Below are 13,873 nucleotides of genomic sequence, written 5' to 3'. Positions count from 1 at the left end.
AAAAGAAAAAGATGTTTTTGATCTTCAGTACTTCAACAGAGTAGCTTACCCATAAGGCCCATTGATCATACACAGGAATTGACAATGTATTACCTTTTGTTGTACAGAAACAGTGTTCAGTATACTTGGAAGTAAAATATTTTTCTACTTAGATCCAAAATTAGTCAAAACTCATTTTTATCAGCTGAGCTATACTCTTGTAATCACATATAGTTTTTCTTTTCTTGTGTGTATGTGGGAATTGGTCGTAGGACTGGAACTCAGGGCTTGTCCCTGAGTGCTGTCCCTGAGCTTTTTCTAAGCATTTAAAGCTAGTGTTCTATCACTCTGAGTCACAGTGCCACTTACAGTTTTCTGGTGGTTAACTGGAGATAAGAGTCATATTTTGTTTAAAACATGATCCTCAGATCTTAACCTCCTGAGTAGCTAGGGTGACAGATGTGAGCCATTGGCAGCTGGCTTCTTGTAATCACTTTTAAGATTTTGATTCCAATATTGGAATATAAAATATTTAAGTAGTAATACAGATAGGTATATTAAGATCTTAAATATAGTCCTATTTGTTTACATATAAACACTTTATAGTTTAGCTTGTTGAAGTCTCATGTCTTACAACATATAAAAGATTGTTTTGAAGGTAGTCTACGGGTTAAAAGTGATTTCTCAAGAAAAAAATATAATCACCTTATAAACTATGCCAAAGTATTTCAGTGAAACCAATTCTGAAAATCTATAGTCCTATGACAGCTACAAAATGGATAGTTAGAGTGAGATCCCAAGATCTTGAACTTACTGACAAAAACAAAGGCAGCTCAATGCTAGAACTAACATGGATAATGGAGGTGGGAAAAACGGAAATATAAGTGGTAGTGTTTTTCGAGAACCATCTCTTAGAGGTTTCTGATTAATCTGCACATCCATGTGAGCCTAGCTCTGGTTTTGATAGTTTGTTTCAGGAGGTTTACATAGTGACAGAAAAGAAAACTGTTTTTTTTTTTTGTTTTTTTTTTTCCTCCCCACAGAACACAGGTTTGCCTGGCAAAAAATGTATTCATCCTGGGCAAAGATTGTGAGGGATTTCTGTTAGGTTTTTTTTTTTTAGTAACAGACTGGAGTTTCCTAGATTTAAGACTCCTTGGCTGAGAACATATGGGGTGGGAACTTTCCATTTGGACCAGCAGACAGCATCCCGGGGGACCTGCAGGACCTGCCTTGCAAGGGGAGCTGGCCCGAGGGTGGCACTCATGCACCCTCCTCTCCCTCTGACAAGGAGGTAGGACATTCACTACCGGCTCTCCAGGAGTGTTTGTCCTCTGCAGGTATCTATGAAACTGGCAGATGTTTTTCCAGCTTGTCTCCGTGGGAAGCAATTTCGTACCTTTTGTATTTCTTGGCAGTGAGGCCTTATGTTTTAATCTTTTTGTGTATTAGTCAAGAAAATTACATTCAGTGAAAGTTATCCAAATTCTAATCCTTTCCTGGTGCATAGTCCTGATGAAAGAGAGTTTTCTCTATCTCTTTTAATGTATGCTTTACATATAACCCAATAATGTAATTTGAATCACTCACCTTTTTAACAGTAGACATAGTAAGCATCGGTTGCACATAAGTAGATATCTAAATGGCAACACTTGTAAAGCATTAAAAGCAATTTACAAGCTATGTCTGGCATTTCAAACCAGATGTGGTGGATTGCATGCCTGTAATACTAGGGATTTCAGAGGTAGAGAAAGCAAGATAAAAAATTTGTGGGCGGCCTACAAAAAAAAAACTAGTGGGATTTTTGTTCTAAAAATAAAACAGAAACAAGGGGGCTGGGGACAAAATTTAAGTAAAGAGCACTTGTCTACTGTGCACAAGGTCCTGAGTTTAAACCCTAATAATGCAGACACAGTTACACCCAAGCAATTAAAGGCTAATAGCCATATATCTATACAAAGTTGCATGCATAATCATAAAATTAATGGAAGTTGTTTATTCCTTTATAAATCACTGATTTTATTTGATTGCCAACTTTTATGTTTTGTATTACTGCTATTATTTCTCCCTGTGGTTCTGTGCTTGGAGAGATTTATGAAGGATTCACTATGGAGTGAAATCTTTCATACCTTTAGTATATGTAGGATATTTCGATAGAAATGAGACTGAAGATGATGCTGGGAGAATGATATTCCTGGATAAAAGGTCTTTGATTCTCTTACATACCTCAGCATCTTGTGGGGCAAACAGCATTCACTCCAAGTACTTAACACCAAGAACTTAATGTAAAAAATTTGATTAAACAGATGTTGATGAACTAGAAAGCTAAAGTGGAATAATTAAGTGAATGCAGAAATAGATGCTGCCAGACACAATAACCAGCTCTATGGACATGTTGAGCTTATAACAACCCAGTCCTTCCTATCCCTAAAGGCCAGTTGATGCTGAAGTTTAGAAGTACACACGAGCGGTGCTAGGATACAATCTAGAATCCTAGACTTCTGAGGAGGGCAGCTTCTGAACAGTTGCTAAAATCTCTGGGGGAATATGAAGAGACCAGTGCTAAGAGCTAAGAAAAATAAAAGGGAGATCGGAACCAGCTGCCATGGCCAGGTGAAGCTTTGTTGCTGTGGTAACAACGGAAATGAACATGAAGCAGATGGGAAAACAGCAAATCCCTCCTTCCTTCCTGATATTGGCACTGTTTACCAGATGCTTAGCAAAGAAGTCACATTTCAGAGTTCCAGATCCAGCATCACAGAGCATAAAAGAATGCATTTATCCTTAATGAGGAATGTTCATTACATGGGGAAGTGCTAACTCTGTAACAGAACAGTTCATAACTAAACCCCATTGATAGCCCTAATCTTCTCTCTAGCTGTTACAACCCAAATCTTGGGTTAATCTTCATTCTAATGCTTATTTCTCCAAGCCTAGTGGGTTCTTTTTATTTCCTGACATTCATAAAAACACATTTCTATGTTTTTACTAATATTAGTTTTTCTACATGGAAATGGCCCTACCCCTTTATCCAACGGATTTCCACAGTCATCTGAGAATAATTTCTATTCAATAAGGAATAGTATTGTCTATTGCCACAGGTCTTGTACATATTTGACTAGTTTAAACCTCCAGAGAGCCCTTTTAAGTTTATTCTCTTTATTTTCTTATTTTATACATAAGAATAGAACCAGTCCTCTAATCAATTAACAATATTGCCTTATAAAATCCACTTCAGTGCTCACCTCTTTCTAGACTCCCTCAGATCAAATTGATGGCTCATCTCTCCTCCGATTTTACAATGGTAGAATTTATCAGTGTATATAACATGCTCACTGTTATTTGCATCTCTCTGTTATGGGTGTTCTAATGTACACACATTCTATAAAACTTCCTGTGTGCTGAAAACATCAGTATTGGTGCTATCCAATAGTGCCACAATGGATCTTGAGTAAGTTAGTTGTGGTTAGTGTTACTGAGTTTACTGCAGCAAAATTTAACTTTGAACTGTCATATGTGGCTAGTGACGGCTCTATTGGATTATGAAGATGTAGTGCATAGTTAGTTTATGGTAGTTCCTTATAAATTATTGGTGAGACACTTCATTATGCAAACTAACAATACTTGGTGAATTTCATTTCTTTTTTTCTTTTAATCTTATACAAATCCACATTAATTTACTTTATTAAGAATCCATATATGAGTAAGCATTCAAAAATTTCATGACACTAAAATTTGTCCTGCCTTATCTTGTGTAATCTGCATGTCACATTAAATATATTTTAATGTAAGAGACTTTTTCTTCCATTAATATTTAATTTACAATTGCCCATCCCATATGTGTAATCATTTTTCTGTATAATTCACTGATATGTGCCAAATATCTTGGCATATGGTAAAAATTTAGTAAATTTTTGTTAAATGAATGAATCCTGTAGACTAGTGTAATGGGAATAGACAAATATGCTCCAACTACAAGCTAAGCACAACAAATTCATTTTACTAAAAAGCCCTTATGTTACAATTTTATTACTTGTGTTTTTCTCTTTCCCTCCATTTCTCCAAGGGAATTCAACAAGGTCATCATCATGCTGCTAGATAAGGTCATCATATTGCTCTCCCAAGAGAGCAAGAGATGTAATTCCGGGATTTAACAGAAGCACATGTGGAAATAAGCAGCCCAAGGCAACCGTCCCTTCCAAAGTCATAAGTTGGCATATACATTTCCAAGCCCATCTGCTAGGCTTTCATTTACACACCCCTTTCTGCTAGGACATTTTCTGACAATGGCCATGTGGATACTTACAGTCAGTGGTGGGCATTGCAAAATTACCAATATAAGCAGATATTAGTGGGCAGCCTTTGAGAAGCATGTGTATCTGTGCAGTTACCTACCAAATGATTTTACTGGTCTCAGTTTACCACTTGATGTTCCCCATCTTTGCACTAGGGCATCTTTTCTAAGTAGGAAAGCATAATCTATGAATTGTAGTCAAATATGTAAATTTTATAAACATGATTTAAAAATTATTTAATAGGTGTGTTTGATTTTGAAGAAATCAGCGTAGTGAAAGACCCCTTCTATTCCTTCTAAGTTTCAAACAAAAAAAATAATTGTCCTGTCCTTGAGAGCACATCATTTATGAGCCGAGAAATAAAAGGGACAATTTCATAACTGGTTGTGAGTCTAACCAACCTTGGATGTGATCGGAAGCTCTGGCCAAGGTTTAAGCTCCCCACATTGTTCAGGCTCAGAGATTGTTCAAGCTGGAGATTGCTGCCCCCATCTCTCAGCCCTTCACTTCCATCAAAAGGCTCAGTGCGCCTGCTGCCATAGCGACCTAGGGAAGCGGAGGCCCCGCCCCAGCCAGGCCCCTCCCCTGCGCTACTGTTACTATAGAAACTCAGAAAGCGCCATGGCTGCCGCCGGCCAGGAAGGACAGTGTGTGGGTCAGCCGGCGGCAGCCCTAGTCAAGTCACCCTCACTTTCGTCTCAGTCAGCAGTTCCTTGCCAAGGGAAGTCAAAAAAGTGTTTGGTGTACCCGAATCCTCCGAAGAGTTCCCGCCTGCCCCGATGCATTCTGCGCTGGCTCCAAGGCCTAGATCTCAGCTTCTTTCCCAGGAACATCAGCAGGTGATGGAGCCAGCCAAGGCTTAGCCCACCAGAAAGGCCACTGGCAGAGATTGGGCCCCTGCACCTGCTCTACTTTATGTCCCAATCCAAGACCCCCACCCCGCCCACCTACTCACCACAAATACATACCTACAGAAACACTTGGGGCACAAAAGCCTTAACTACAACATGAAACATTTCCTTTGCTTCTTCAACCACTGTAGACTCAATATAGAATGATTTGGGACTACAAAAATTCTGAGAGTCAAGGCTTTTTAAAAACTTCAGGTATGATAGGAATTTCATTGTGTATATAAATCACTTGGGGATCTTGTTAAAATTGATAATTTAGATTCATTTAAAGAACACCAAAGGTTTTGGTGTGTAAACAAACTTAACAAATTGCTTTGCCCCCGGTCCTTCTCGATGACACAGTAAACATTTTGGGAAAGATATTTACTATCAGTATGGAGTTCTAGATTGATGCCAATTATAAAATTGTATTATTTAACTTCGCCATTGCATTTCTTTGTTGCTATGGATCAGGGATTTTTCAAATGGCTTCCTGATTGCAGAGATATTCTGTATATATTACCCCTGGGATCTTCAAATAACATCCTTCAAAAATGGATGCTCTTTAAAAGTCAAGTTGGATAATTGGGCACAGATAGAAAAGGTAAAATATCTTTTGCTATTGTTTGATTCCTAATGTCGATGTGTGTGTGTGTGTGTGTGTGTGTGTGTGCATGTGTGAGGGGTAACTGTGTGCTAAGATGTTGACAGTTTGTTTTCATGTACTGCAAGTTTATAACGTTCAACTGTTTACGCCCCAAAGGCCTATGATTCTACAAGAACTGAGTATAACAAAAGTATTTGTTTTAACTAGTATGGTATATTATGGTTGTTTTCTACTGAAAGATAATGTATTATCTTGATAACTAATGTATTGAACACCAGAAAATTGAGGGAAAAAGGTGATTAAAGTAAGTTTGTAGTGATTGGTGATTATTATATAATTACTTATGATGAAAATATTTCTTTTTACTATTGAAGTTTATGGCAAAAAAGAAACTTAAGTTACCTCAAGAACTAATCCATGGGACTATTCATTGTAAAGCTGGAGTACCTGAAATATTGATACAAGAGGTTTACACTTTGTTAACACATCGAGAGTAAGTTGTAATACAATTTTCTAGTAATACAACTAAAGATAGTTTTTTATGATGCTCATGAATGAAATATGACCTGTCAACCTTTTCTTATTTCCAGAATTAAAAGTATACAGGATGACTACGTGAATTTCACAGACTATAGCTACCAGATGAGTTTACCTCTGGTTCCCAGATCTACACTTTCGAAGTCCATTAAGGATAATATTAGACTAACAGAATTATTAAGCAATCCCAATATGCTCAGCAATGAACTTAAGATAGAGTTCCTCTTTCTTTTACAGATGTTGCAAAGAAAACTAACCAGACAATTGAATCCAGGTACGTTTTCCCTGGAAGCAGCTTGAGTTCTTTCAAACTCAATGAGATATTCTTGAATAAAGGGCAAAGAAAAGCTTGCCACACCATGAGTACATATCTACTTCTGGCACTGGCTAAAAATGGGAAAAGACAATTTTTATGCTGGCAGTAGAATCCTTTCTTACCCTTGCAATGCTTTATTATTTATTCTTTCTGATGGAAGCACAAGACAACATCTGGCATAGACTATATTTTTAGAAAAAAATGTTTGCCAATTTATTCGTGTAAACTTTTATGGGAAAGAAATTTACATATAAACTCAAGTAACCCCCCAAAATGGAAATGTTTGAGTCAATCAGGATTTCTACTTCAGTGGTATGTGGATGGAAGGACAGGTTACAGAAACTCACTCCAGCTTTTCAGAGGGATGATGGCGTAATTGTCAAGTCCAAGCAAGTGGACTCCCTAACTCCTTCCTACATTTGTTTAGGATCCCACGCATGTTTTGTTTTTTCTTTCTTATAGTTGGTTGTGGGACTTGAGCTCAGTGCCTGGGCACGGTCCCTGAGCTTTTTTGTTAAAGAGTAGCACGCTACCAGCTTGAGCCACAGAGCCACTTCTGATTTTCTGGCACTTAATTGGAGGTAAGAGTCTCAAGGACTGCCTTGCCTGACTTTGAACCTCAGTTCTCAAATCTCAGTCTACTGAGTAGCTAGGATTACAAGTGTGAGCCACCAGCGCCCAGCCCCACTCATGTTTTGGAATCTTACCTCACAGTATTCCAGATACTTGGGTGGCTTGCAAGCTATTCAGGAAATGAGCAAGATGTAGGTTACTAGAAGAAAAACTCATCCCTAGAGTGCCCTAACAGGAACAGAGCCCTACCAATACTTTGATTTTATTCAGAATCAAACTACAGGACCTAAATAGATTATTTCTGTACAGATATTTTTTAATGGCCATTGTTGTAAATCACGAGATATATAATAATTTGTTATGCTAGCAATAAAGAATGAATTAAAACGTTGTTGTTAGCACTGTTTCCATGATGACATTATAATCACCTATACTGAAATTGATAAAGTGGAGCCTTTCACTTTTAAGATCTTAGTTCATCTGCAACGTATAGAGGACAAATTGCTTCATTACCAGTTTTTGAATGGTCTTTTCTTTTACCACTGATTTGTATGCATGCTCATGTTTCAAGTACCTTCAAAGTCTCTTTCCAAATTCTCTATTCAACTTTTCTTACACGAGAGCCCCACTTCAGCATCCATGTATTTTTAGTGTTGCTCTGTAGTCGTTATACTTCATAAAGTCCTTAAATTTATTCTTTGAAGGGTCAATTGTAAGGGACTTTTCTATTTTGTTTCCAGCAACTTTTGTTGTCATGGATTCCCAATTATTATCTACCATTGGATCTGTATTCATAGCTCTCCATTTCAAGATTTTCCTCCTCCCTTCCCTTTCCCTACTCTCTCTTTCTCCCTCTCCTTCCCCCCTCTCGGTCCTGTTAGAGACTGAACTAGGGTCTTAAACATGCTGGGCAAGCACTGTACCACTGAGCTACTAGAGATTATGGAACAAATTCGTATTTACTTTTGGAATGAATGTGTTTTAAAGACTTTTCTGGGTACAATTTTGAAAAATTTAAAATTTCACTCTCCTGAGGGATAACATTAAAAATTTAAAACACACATTAAGCCTAATCTAAAACTGGTGTCTTTATGTGTAAAGTACAAGTAAGTCTATTAGAATACTGATGCTGATCACTTCCTGCCACCCCACATTTTACGGTAATACTTTTGTTGTTTGGCATTCTAGTTCTGTCAGGTTAACACCCTTATTATTTGTCTTATTAGTTTATTATTATTCTATCATGCCTTTGCAAAGGAGTAATCTGTGTCTGTTGTCTCATTTTGAACAAATCTTTTCCTTAGCCACAATCAATCACCTTAGCCCTTCTGATTCTTGAGTAGCACTCTCTCTAGTCTACATTCTTGACACTGCTGATTGTAAAATGCTCTTATTTATTGCCAAGGTAATTAATAGTGATAATTAGAGTTCTAGGCATTTTACTGATTTGTGCCTCCCTCAGGGGACATGACTGATAAGTAGAAAGTACTTTTGATTCATCTTCACGCTTCAGTGAAGTGCTGGGTAGGAAATAACCTTTTGGAGATAAAGGGAAATTGCCTAATTATCAGATTTTTATATAATCAGTTGAAGTATGGGAACTGTGGAAATAAGTTTGCTACTGATTTTAGAGTGTAAATAGGTTTAAGAAATGAAACAGATGCTGTGTGATTTGTTCATGTGAGATAAAGGTACCTGTAAAACTAACTTATGATGACAGCAGTCAGTGTTTATCTTTCTAGTTAGTGTCCAGAAGAGACAGCAGAGGGTTTTGGAGTTTTAGTAATGTATCATTTTATCATCTGGTATATATATGTATATATATATATACACATATGTATATATATATTTCAAAAGTTCATAGGCATGAATTAAGTCTCTTGAGTAGTTCACTCAAAGACACTAGATGCTGTATGTAAACAAACAATCACTAAAAGCAAAAGGGCATGGAGCATGAAGTTGTAGAGTAGTACTAGCCTAGCAAGTGTAAGGTCCTGAATTCAATCTCCAGTGGTACCACTAAGCCCAACCAACCACCACCAACAAAAAACAACCCACTCAAAGTAATAGAAACATAAGAACATAAAATTACTACCTATAAATTGACTATTTCAAACAATTATTTTGAGCATCAAATAGTTTGAGCAATGTGGGGAAGGGGCTAATGGTCTATTTTTCCCACTACTCTTGGGAATATGATATGATTTAGTAAGTTATTTAATTTTAAAGTAATGGTATCTTATTCTGATAGCCATCATGCCTTAAAAAATAACCTTTGTGTTTGTTTGTTAGCACGGTTTGAAGTGAAACCAACAGTGGGAGAAATTACCCTTGATCATCTTCTTGCCCAGCCCCCTGGGCGCAAATCTCATGCAAGGCTTCAAAAGGAAAGAGCTGCTCCTCCTCTTTGTAAGTTTTCTGGTAAATGCTTTCTTTTAAAATGGGTTTTTGTTTTACTTTGCTCGATGACAGTTTTTTTTAAGGAGTTAGTATAAAATCATTATTATTCTAAAGTTACATTAAATTACCACTGTGTAATATATCCTCCCAGCACAATACTTTCTACTTCTGAGAGCTCTCGCCTAGTTCTCATTTTTTTTCTTTAAGAGGTTAAATCTGAAATGGGAAATTGTGGGCAGAATTCAAAATACAGTTTTTCAGTGGTTGAAGGAAGTGTCAGCCCTAAGGCACATGAAAGTATTGGGTCCCTCGACTTTCCTAACAGTTGTATTACAAGAAGCCACTGGTTTAAAGCTTGTCACCTGGAAAATATTTCTATTATAGCAACCCTAAGCCCATGGAAGAAATTCAGCCAGTCATCTGCTTTTGAATAGCTCACAGTTATAGGTGGCTTTTTATATTTTGATAGTGGGAAAAAGTCCCAAAATAGTTATTTCCTGACACATGGAAGTGATATGAAACTCAAGATTCAGTGCCCAAGAACAACACTGCCCCAGCTATGCATGTTTTCTTTATGTCCTATGGATAGCTGTTTTTACACTATTATGTCCCATAAAATAAGAGTTGGCAGATTTAATAAGAACACAGGCTAACATAATAAATAATTTTGAGGACATATTTTTACTAAACAATGTTCATTGTCCAGCTGAAATTCAATTTAATCTGAGTGTCCTATAATTTATCTGACAACAACAATTGAAGAGGTTATAGAATAGGATTATGCCTCATTGCTGAAGTGTTTTGTTTCCTTAGGTGTTGAGTGATTTCATTGGCTAGGGAACATTCTTTATTTACATCAGATCTAACAGTGTAATATCAACAGATAGCTTTTTAAAAAGTGTTACCATTACAAGAAGTTACAATTTTGAAGTCAGGTGATGAATATAATGCTAATGAGTATATATACATATATAATGAATATAATGATGAGTATATTGCTAAAGAATATAATGCAGATACGCTTTTTACACCTAGGCCTTTAATATGCTACTATGTGATTGTAAATATTAAAGGAGGAGGCATTTTCCAAGCTGTTTGATCGCCTGTTACTATTATATAACTTTGCTTTATTCAATGACCTTGTAGTACTAGTGTTTCTCAAAACACACTTTTGAATATTCAGGTATAAGGCCAGCCCATCAAGCTTATTTACCTCACCATAGCTCTAAGCATGGGCATGTAGACCTTAACATGGTGGAATCCCACTCACATGAGAAAGTGTCCAGGAAAAGACAAATATTCATAGTTACACCTTCAGAGGCTGAGAACTTCTCTCTTTCAAGCGCTACCCTCGTCTGTTAGTGCATGCCTGAAAAGCTCCATCTGGGTGGGAACTGAAGCCGGGAGCCAAGGAACATAGAGCAGGAGTCACGGTGGGCTTACAGTATGGCAATGAGACTTCAGGGGGATTCAGATTCTCTTTTTCTCACTGTCTTATTTCTTTCTCTTTATGGCTAATTGGATTTGACTGGGAATGGGAAAGGCCTTTGAGACCTGCAAACAAAAGGAGGAAGGGTGGTGAGGAATCACAGCATGGCTTCCTTCCTGTGTACGAAATAAATGTAATGTAACCCCCCCCCCCAAAAAAAAAGATGCCAACTATTTGAATTGCTAAGTGATATTTCACATTTTTGTCATCTGTTTGGAACATTTTTAAAGCTCACATTAGTGTTCAGAATATCTGTATGCTATCACTGCTACAGATCAAGACTCCAAACACAATGGATGTTTGCTTTTATAATTGTAATAATGTACTTCTATACAGCTTCCCTCATTCTATTCTCTCAGTGCTGTCATTTATGATTCTCTGGATGCTCTTTGATGATTCTCTTTTACTCCAGTGATCTTTCCTCTTCTTTTCAAAATGGTAGATATGTTTGCTATTGGAAGGAAGTTCTCACTAGACAGAGCAGAGCAGAATAGGATGGTGACATTTATTATTTTACTTTTCTCTGACATATTCCAGATAAGTGGAATCTCTTAGTCTAGACCCACTGGGAATTAATGAATGCTGTGAATTCACCTCTGATCATTATGTGGATGAGAACAATTAAGAATTTTTTCAACATCTGTTAACTGGATTCTGTTTCAGTTTTTTTTTTTTTTTTTTTTTTTTGCCAGTCCTGGACCTTGGACTCAGGGCCTGAGCACTGTCCCTGGCTTCTTTTTGCTCAAGGCTAGCACTCTGCCACTTGAGCCACAGCGCCACTTCTGGCCATTTTCTATATATGTGATGCTGGGGAATCGAACCCAGGGCTTCATGTATACGAGGCAAGTGCTCTTGGCCATATTCCCAGCCCGTTTTTTTTTTTTTTTTTTGGTGGTTCATGGGGCTTGAACTCTGGGCCTGAGCACTGTTCCTGAGCTTTTCAGCTCAAGACTAGTACTCTACCACACGAGCCACAGTGCCACTTCTAGTTTTCTGGTAGATAGTTGGAGATAAGAATCTCATGCCTGGGCTGGCTTTGAACAGTGATCCTCAGATCTCAGCCTCCTGAGTAGCTAGGATTACAGGTGTGGCCACCAGCACCCAGCCCAATTGTTTTCTGATAAAAGGTAAGGTGATGCATTTAGGTCAATAATGTGAAAGGTATTGGCAGGAGGAGAGGCAGAAAACACTGGATTGTTGACTTAAGTTTTCCAGTTAAGTATGCACATTATCATGGCACTGAAAGCACAAACCATCCAATGAGAACATCTAGTTACCAAATAGAGAAAGTCTTTATAATTTTAAAGTAGGTAAAAAAATGTGTGTGTGTGTCTTTTAACTTTTAAACTCTTAAGTCCCTCTAATTCCTACCTAAATCTAGTATTTAGCAAACTGTGGGCCAATGGAATAGATTTCTTAGCTGCCACTGGCCCTCACATTAGAACTTAGTGACCTAGATATAGTCTGGGTGGCCAGTGTGGATGCCTCAGAGTAATCACAGATCCAGAAACTGCATGATGAATCAGGTATGTTTGCCAGACCTAAGTACAAAATCGTGCCATGGTTGCCTCAGCTGCTTTCTGAAGCAATTATCTAAAAATAATTGAGTCATATTCAGTGTCAGATGCACCAAAATAAGCCCTGTATATTTTTAGGCATTGCTGATGACTTTTCAAGGTGGGTGACATTCAGATGTTTTTATATCCATGACTACTCTATGGCACGGTTTAAACATTCTGCTTAATTGGCATTTATCTATGCTCAGTATTATTGTAAATACTGATATCTTGTCTATACTGAGATACTGTAAATACTGATAATAATGAATTGCATAAATTTTGTTTTGTTTAAATATCCCAGCAAAAACAGGTAGTGCTGGCAGTTCACACAAGCAAATTCCTGTGAAGCAATCGGGAACACATTCTTGTACTTCGATTATGAAGCCTGCCATAAACATGGAAAAGGAACCTTGAAAAGGAAGCTTGCCACATGGCTTTGAAGAAATGATGCCATCTTTCATAATACTACAGTGGTAAAAAATCACATAGTGCTGGGAGTGTTTCAGTAGTAAATAAAGTAAAGGTAGTGTCTTATCCATAATTTGGCTAAAGACTATTTCTTTTCAAGTTGATTCAACAATCACTTATTAAACACCTGTTGAAAATACACTATTAGATAAGTTAGTGTGGTATGGGCAAAATATATTTAAAGTTACAGTAAAATGTAATTCTCCATAAGTGAGTTCCTTCCCAAATTTTATAGAGATAATAAGTAACAATTTCCTCATTAGAAACTGAGCTACTACTTTGCACTAACTATACACATACACACACACACAGTCTCTCTCGCATACACACACACACATCAACCATTAATAAAAAATTCATTGGCACATTAAAAAAAATCTTGCTCCCGCCCATGAACAGCCTAACAAACAGCATTTTAATGAGTGGGTGAACCCTTGTGATTAATGATTGTACAGAAGAAAATTCATGTTTTCTTGGAATGAGGGTCTGGTGTTGAGCTGTTCAACTACTTCAGTTTGAAGCTCTTACCTATTGCTTCCATGATCTATGCTTCTCTCAAAAATAAAAATAGGTAGATATCCTGTACGACTAATTATCTAATCAGACTTGGTAATTCTTCATTACTATATGCAAATTGTTCTTCAACTGGAATTACCCGTAGTCAAGACTATGTCTTTAACTGTCTCATTTGACTTCTGAGATGTCAGTTTTCAGCTATACTTGTCATTTTTTTCTTGTTGAAATTCAAACATTTTATTTG

The 13,873-nt window shown here is 37.2% G+C and overlaps 1 protein-coding gene across 1 annotated transcript; it reads left to right on the top strand.

Annotated features, from left to right (window-relative positions):
• Positions 1 to 4,895: 4,895 nt before the first annotated feature.
• Spata4 (spermatogenesis associated 4) lies at positions 4,896 to 13,091 on the top strand. Its single transcript, XM_048330798.1, has 6 exons — positions 4,896 to 5,113; positions 5,639 to 5,768; positions 6,146 to 6,264; positions 6,362 to 6,582; positions 9,490 to 9,606; positions 12,947 to 13,091. Exons 1-6 carry the CDS (start codon positions 4,896 to 4,898, stop codon positions 13,057 to 13,059), a joined length of 918 nt encoding a protein of 305 aa, XP_048186755.1. The 3' UTR covers positions 13,060 to 13,091.
• Positions 13,092 to 13,873: the final 782 nt, after the last annotated feature.

Source organism: Perognathus longimembris, chromosome 21, assembly GCF_023159225.1.
Source record: "Perognathus longimembris pacificus isolate PPM17 chromosome 21, ASM2315922v1, whole genome shotgun sequence".
Classification (NCBI taxonomy): domain Eukaryota; kingdom Metazoa; phylum Chordata; class Mammalia; order Rodentia; family Heteromyidae; genus Perognathus; species Perognathus longimembris.
This window is presented reverse-complemented; position numbering and strand designations above follow the sequence as displayed.

Bases quoted from the DNA above. Each gene is read 5' to 3' on its own strand.
- Spata4 (XM_048330798.1), top strand. From the start codon at position 4,896: ATGGCTGCCGCCGGCCAGGAAGGACAGTGTGTGGGTCAGCCGGCGGCA. The intron at 5,114-5,638 runs GTGATGGAGCCA...GCTATGGATCAG, and splicing joins TTTCCCAGGAACATCAGCAG to GGATTTTTCAAATGGCTTCC. The intron at 9,607-12,946 runs GTAAGTTTTCTG...TAAATATCCCAG, and splicing joins AAGAGCTGCTCCTCCTCTTT to CAAAAACAGGTAGTGCTGGC.